The sequence below is a fragment of the Clupea harengus genome, chromosome 6, assembly GCF_900700415.2.
Source record: "Clupea harengus chromosome 6, Ch_v2.0.2, whole genome shotgun sequence".
Classification (NCBI taxonomy): domain Eukaryota; kingdom Metazoa; phylum Chordata; class Actinopteri; order Clupeiformes; family Clupeidae; genus Clupea; species Clupea harengus.
This window is the reverse complement of record NC_045157.1, coordinates 9,095,829-9,102,795: the sequence shown is the minus strand read 5'-3', so window position 1 is coordinate 9,102,795 and position 6,967 is coordinate 9,095,829. Positions and strand designations below refer to the sequence as shown.

Sequence of the window (6,967 nt, the reverse complement as noted above, 5' to 3'; positions counted from 1 at the left end):
CAGGTACGGTGGGTGAGAGGGGCAGGCTTGAGGTCTGAGCGCTAGAGCCCTGCCTGTCTACAGCATAGTGCCCCACTTGGCCTCTCAGTGTGTGAGTGAGTGGATCTGTGTGTATGTGTGTGTGTGCGTGAGCGAGCGGGTCTGTGTGTTTGTGAGTGAGTTGGTCTGTGTGTGTGCGTGAGTGAGTGGGTCTGTGTGTGTGTGTGTGAGTGAGTGGGTCTGTGTGTGTGGGTGAGTGACTGGGTCTGTGTGAGTGAGTGACTGGGTCTGTGTGTGTGTGTGAGTGAGTGGATCTGTGTGTAAGTGTGTGTGTGCGTGAGTGAGTGGGTCTGTGTGTGTGTGCGTGTGTGAGCGGTTTTGTGTGTGTGTGTGTGTGTGTGTGTGTGTGTGTGCGTGAGTGAGATGGTCTGTGTGTGTGTGCGTGTGTGAGCGGTTTTTTGTGTGTGTGCGAGTGAGTGAGTGCAGCCTGCAGGAAATCGAACTGTCAGATAATTTATGCAGGGCTTTTCCGCTGCGTAGCCGGGCCGGGCAAAATGGGCCATTTAATAGATGGGGGTCATCCCAGCAAGAGTCTGAAGACGAAAAAAATGTAAATGTGTGTGTGTGTGTGTGTTCCTCTCTCTCTTTCTCTCTGTTTTATTGTGTGCGGTGTGCGTCTGTGTTTGTGCCTGTGTGTGTGCAGTGTGTGTTTGTGCCTGTGTGTGTGTGTGTGTGTGTGTGTGTGTGTGTGTGTGTGTGTGTGTGTGCAGTGTGTGTGTGTGTGTGTGTGTGTGCAGTGTGTGTGTGCAGTGTGTGCTCTAGCTCATTGTAATGTCCATGGAGTGACACATCCACTGGCTCAGCCTGTTTCAGGAGGGAGGCATCTCTCTATTTCTCTTTCCATCTCAATCTTTCTCAGCATCCTTTCTTTCCCCTCTCTCTCCTTTCCTCCTTTCTCACCGTCCCTCTCTCTCACCCTCTCCCTCTCTCTCTCTCAGCCGTTGTCCTCACTCCCCTTGTCATGCCGTCCCCATATCTCTTTCTTCGCTCTCTCAATCTTGTTTGTCTCCTATCTTACTCAATATCTCTGTAATCCCCTGTGCTCTCTGCTTGATCCTCCTCTTTGTCTCCCTGCTCTACTCTTCTCTTCCTTCCCTCCATCCATCAGTTTCTCCCCACTCTGTCTCTCGTCTCCCTGACTCCCTCTTTTCTATCCTTGTCTCTTTCACTCTCTCGTTCCTCTCTTTCTGTCTCTATCCTGTCCTTCTCTCTCTCTCTGTCTCTCTCTCTCTCTCCTTCCCTTCTGTCCCTCTGTCTCCTCCTGCTCTTTCTGTCTCTCTTTCTCTCTCTATCCTGTCCTTCTCTTTCTCTCACTCTCTCCACTCCTTCTCTCTCTCACTCTCTTTCTCTGTCTATCCTGTCCTTCTCTTTCTCACTCTCTCTCCACTCCTTCTCTCTCTCTCACACTTTCTCTCACTCTCTTTCTATCTCTCTTGTCTGTCCGTCTTTGCCTCTTTTCATTCTTTTCCCTCCCACTCTCCATTGTGCCCCGTGCTCTGCTGCTGCTGCTGCTGGCATGACAGCTGGCTAGAGAGCGAGCCGCCCACCAGGACCCCTGCGGTGTGACATGTAGACAAGCACCAAAGGTCGCTTTCAGTTAGGAGGGAGCCAGTCACAGAGCTTTCAGTGAGCCAAAGATCAGAACACGGCCGCAACATGTCACAACATGCAGAGAGATAGACAGGCAGAGAGAGAGAGACAAACAGACAGACAGACAAAGAGACAGACAGAGAGAGAGAGACATAGAGAGAGAGAGAGACAGACAGAGAGAGAGAGAGAGAGAGATGGGGGGTTGGGGGGCAGATGAGTGGCTGATAGATGGAGAAAGAGAAACAACAATGCAAATATATTTCTGATGATTCCCACAAGACAGAGAGAAAAAGAGAGGGGATGGAGAGAGAAGGAGAAAGAGAAAGAGAGGAGGTAAACGAAGGAGAGAAGAAAGGGGCTGACCCGAGTGTTGGGGCAGCTATTGATCACAGCAGGCAGGCAGGCAGGCAGTGGTGACTGTTAGCACAGATGATTCATTCTTCAGCGCTAATGGGGCTCTAACACGCAAACGAACTCCACACAGACACACAGACACACACAGACACACACACACACACATACGAGACACACAGCCATCCATCACCAGAGAGGTGGACAAGTGCAGCTCAGGCTATGGGACATTAAGGAGATGAGGATCCAGAGACAAGACCAGACTGTCCTCATACTTTAAGTGGTAGCATGCGGACATTGGGGGGGAAAAAAAATCACATTTGAGCAGCACAAACAACAACTCTGTTGCAAAGACGTTTTTCATGGCACCACATCCCAAAAACAGGAGAAAAAAAATCAATAGGTATAATGGGGAGGCGAGACCTGCTGTTAAAGCCAGAAACCTTGAGCTTAGTTCCACCTAAAGGCCCAATTTCTTTTGGAGCTCTGTACTTGATTGAAAGCGAAAAAGAATGAAAATATATCTGTTGTAGCATTCAAGCGTTTCTGTGAGTAGAGTTCAGCTGACGTTCCCTAATCAGTAACAAGGATACAACCTCCAGTGAAATAGGGACATCTCTCTCCAGCATACTCCACCTGTCCCCCAGGATTTCTCCAGTAGAACAATCGAGTAGGAGAATCAATCTACCGTTAATCTGCCCACTGAATTCTCTCGCTAACTGCTCTCCTCACCAGCTGTGTAAAGCAAAACAGGATGCTTTGATCAAACACGGTTTTGTCTGCAGAAGCGTCGGCCCACGCAGCTGCCGCCTCTGGCAGAGATGTGGCCCAAGTCTGCTAAACAACGGTTCTGCTCTCTGCTGTGTGATAGCCCATAAAAGCACGCATCTGTCAGAATGGGCCAACGTGGACAGGTGGATGGATGGGACGACAGCTGGACACAAAAAAATAAAGTGTGTGTGTCCTACATTTATTGATCTCTTGAGTTTTCATAAAACAGAGGACTTACTCTAAAAGGTTTTTTTCCCCCCTCATTTGTATGATTTTCGAACAGACCGGCCAGCTGCTCTGAGAGGGACCTGGGGAGGTGCTTTCAGGTCAGAGCAGCATTACTGAGATATGCTCCCTGTGAATATCCTCACCACCAATGACCAAGGGAGAGCCACTGGTGCCTGACCAAGTCCTCCACTCTTCTTCTAAATCAAGCCAAGGCCAGGCCAAGCCCCGGAGAACTGACTGTGCAGTATACTATATTTATATACAAATCAATAGAACAGGAGCAACACAACCCATTTCAGTTTCCTGGAGAGTCCAGACTAGCTGGAGTATGCAGGTCGGCTCTGAGTGTGTGAACCTGTGATTGTAAAAGTGTGTGACGCGTTCCCACCCTGCTAGTGTGGTGGCATGGCATGGCGTTGCGTGGCGTGGTGGTGCCGATGAATATACACTCACGCTGCGATACATTAACACTCTACCACCTCCCACGGCTCGGCCAACAGCAGGAGGACACAGAGACACCCCCGGTGTTACGGTTGACTGTGCTCATGGACGTAAACTCCACTCAGAAAATGGGTTTAAAAATGTAATAATATGTTAATAATCTTTTTTTGTTCAAAAGGTTTTGGGGGTTTTTTTCGCTCAAAAGAGCATTTGTTTGTTAGTGCCCTTCGAAACTGAAGACCCTTCATCAGGGGTCTAAATAGATCCGTGAAAAGTTTCTGTGACGACGAGAACAAAAGGAACTCTTAAGATTCTATGTCTGTTTTTATCTTAAGCTGTTTTGCCCACTTCACCTCAGCTCTCGCAGTCAAGTGGTTCTTAAGAGGGTGACACTGCTAGTGCTTTGGAGGTGGCCGGTGTGTTTGAGTAATGCATTTATCCCTGACTCACCGGCTAACCTTTCAAAAAATGCCTCCAAGAAAATGTACATTTAGTGTGGTGAGGTTGGAAACAAGCATATCTGCTAGACACAGTCCAGCTTGATGATTGAACTGATTTAACACAAAAAGAAGCCACTTTAAATTGTGTTCTTTATAGGATTATCAAAAGGTTCCAGGCCTACTATATTTCCAAATGACCTGACAGCGTGTGAATATAATTTTTTAGCATTCTCTAATACCGTTTGATTGATTCTGGTTTAATGGGCATTACAGATAAAATTTCCTCTGAAGTGGTTTTAATGGAGCACGATAAACCTAACACGGCTGACGATTTCATGAGCAGGCTTCTGGAGGTAAGCGCTGCTGATGAACACTGCCCTCTAGAGGCAAACGCTGGAAAAAAGGTTAAAATGGACCCGTTTTTTTTTTTTTTTTTTTTTTTTATCACGGAGCGCTCGCCTTCTAGCAAGAAACTCTCGGTTGAACTGGAGTCCCTTTGCATAGGACGAGCGAAAACGCGGTCACGGCCTTTCATAAATATATCTTGGAAGTTAAATCTTATTCCGGTACCTAACGGGAAAAAAACTGAACACAACATTTTGAGGGGGAATCGCATATAATTCGCTTCTGTATTACTAATGTACTTATAATTAGTTGCTCTAGACAACCTGACTACTGAAGCATATGCAACAAAAAATGTGACACGATATTTTCAGTTAAATGTCATATCTGCCCTATTCCAGTTCGACCTTTTAGTGTATAGAGTAGACTAAATAACGGTGAAGAAAGCTAGTTGATCACCGAGAGTTGTTGGTCGTCGCTTCTCTGGAAGCGGGGGCCCGTGAAAGCTTGTTGCGCTGCCATTTTCAGACACCGCTCACTGGGTGACCGCTGTGTGTGTGCACTAGGTAGACCAGGTATGGAGAAGGCAACACCGTTGATGCAATTCTCCTAAAAGCAGAGAAGTGTCGAGACAGTGTGCGTGCGTGCGCGCGCGCGTGCGTCGATGACACACACCTGTGAGACACTCAGCCTTGAAGCTTTTCAGACTTATTGCTTAGCAACCGTGGTTGCCTCAATTTGCTGTGAATAGGCTCAAGTTGCGCCGTACAACGTAATTCAATTTACGGAATAGATGAGGGTAGGAAAAGAACAGACAAGCAAATAGCCAATTTCAGCAAGCCACGATAATTGTCCTTAAGTATGCCTTCGCTTATCACCAATGACTATTAGTCTACCATGATTTAAGCCTAGTTAATTGTCGCCTACGTTTTTCACATTTAGTCAATCAATAATTTCTAATAGGCCCATGCATTCTATGGGGAGCAGGTCCAAACGTCTTTTTTGCGCCGTGTCGACTGTGCGCCTCGAAAAGAGGAGCGTTCACATGTTGGCACTCAGAATCTGACATCAAGCCAGGTCACGTCCTGTCACTCAAATACATTTCACTGCATGTGAATGAAACGGGTCATGTATGACGGGTAGTATTCTGATCGGGAAGCAGATGTGTTCAATGAATCCGAAATGTGTTTCGTGTGTGAATACGTATGTGGTCATTACAACGTATGGAAATATTTCAACTCATCTTGAAAACCTATTTAAATAGATGAAAAGTGTATGTGTTTGAAAAGTAATAACTCACAACAATTGGTGACGGCGAAACTGTTCGCTACTTCCAGATTGTCAATGTGGGGCGTCAGTCTGAATTCGTTGGTAACATACTGAACCATTCCTATCCGAAAAGCACTGTACTCCTGATCCGCGCCCCTTGGGAAAAGACCCCCTGGCACAAAAAAGAAAGAAAAAAAACTTAATCACATTATCATGTTGATTAACTGACAAATATTCTCTTTAAATATTTAGACATTTCCCATTTTAAATTATTGTGTGAATATTGCATATATGTAAATGTGTATACTCGAAATACGATTTCCACAGAGCTTTTCCCTGTGAAATAAGGACCATACGTACCTATCTGCACACTTGGGGACCCTCCGGCCGTCAAGCCCCAGAAGAGAGGCAGAAACAAAGAAGGAAAACTCATAATCGTGTGCATCTCCACAAATAGAAAGCACCTGGCCACATCCACTTGAATTGGGAGAATATTCCTAGTCCGCTCTGAGCAACAGTCAATATTAGATCCGACACATGTTGGAGACGGGCGGTACTGGGGAGGAGGGGAAGCGCGTTTTCTGCAGGTGGTTACTCGGAGGAAAGCTCCGAGTCCCGGTGCCAGCCGCTGGGTCTGATGTCGATTTATCGTCTTTTCCCCCCACCTCCTTCGCCCTCCAATGAGTTGCTACCTTTGTGAACGCTCGGGAACACTAGACGTCTCCTCACCGCTCGCACTAGATACCCCCCTGCCCAGCCCCGAGCCAATGATGAGTGGAGCCGGAAAGGCACGAGAGGAGCCGAGCCGCGCCTCAATGAAATTCACACGTGTAATCGAATGTCGAGGGTTCGCGAGTGGCTTCTTCACAAAGAGAGAAATCAATGCGTTTATTTAAAAAGTTATAATTTTTGTCCCAATATTCATCCCCAGGTTTTCAAGTGAATCATTTCTATGTGAATCAGATCCACACCAGTTAGGCTACATGTGTTGATAAGACCTACATATTATTATTATTTCTATTATTAATTTCCCAGAGGTGTACATGGAGAGGGCTTACATTCCCTTCAAGCCGGAAATGTTAGTAATGAAAAGCCTCAGTTCTTGGCTACATAACATTTTAAACAAAAGAGAATATTATCCGCAAACAAATCAGCTTACACGTTGCATGGCAACCAGACAGGCGGTACCTTTCAAATGAAAATCAACGTGGAGGGCATTCATGCATTACTGATTGCAGCTCTATTAACGTGTAGCCTACTTGCTATTAATGAATGAAAGCCATGCTATGATACTCATTGAAATCCTGCAATGATCAAATCAGTCCCTATAAAATGTCTTTTGTTTAGCTATATGAGCCAAGGCTATATGCCATCTATAACTTGTGCCCTTTCATAGACAGAATGCATTCATATTGGATTCCTCTCAGAATTGACACTAGCATAGTTCCTTTCTGGCCACAAGCCACAGCAGAATCACATATGGAAACGCGTAGGTT

At 46.2% G+C, this 6,967-nt stretch overlaps 1 protein-coding gene across 4 annotated transcripts in view; it reads right to left on the bottom strand.

Moving 5' to 3' along the window:
* The window catches only part of gria2b (glutamate receptor, ionotropic, AMPA 2b), a 38,402-nt gene extending 32,161 nt beyond the window's left edge, over nt 1–6,241 (bottom strand). For 2 of the 4 annotated variants that reach the window (XM_031568926.2, XM_031568927.2), the window contains exons 1-2: nt 5,832–6,241; nt 5,503–5,643 (exon numbers count right to left, since the gene is read on the bottom strand). In XM_031568926.2, the coding sequence (XP_031424786.1) occupies nt 5,503–5,643; nt 5,832–5,916 (226 nt within the window). In that variant the 5' untranslated portion in view covers nt 5,917–6,241. The remainder of the gene's footprint in view (nt 1–5,502; nt 5,644–5,831) is intronic. The other 2 variants (XM_031568928.2, XM_012834275.3) reach the window with 1 other exon arrangement.
* Nucleotides 6,242–6,967: the final 726 nt, after the last annotated feature.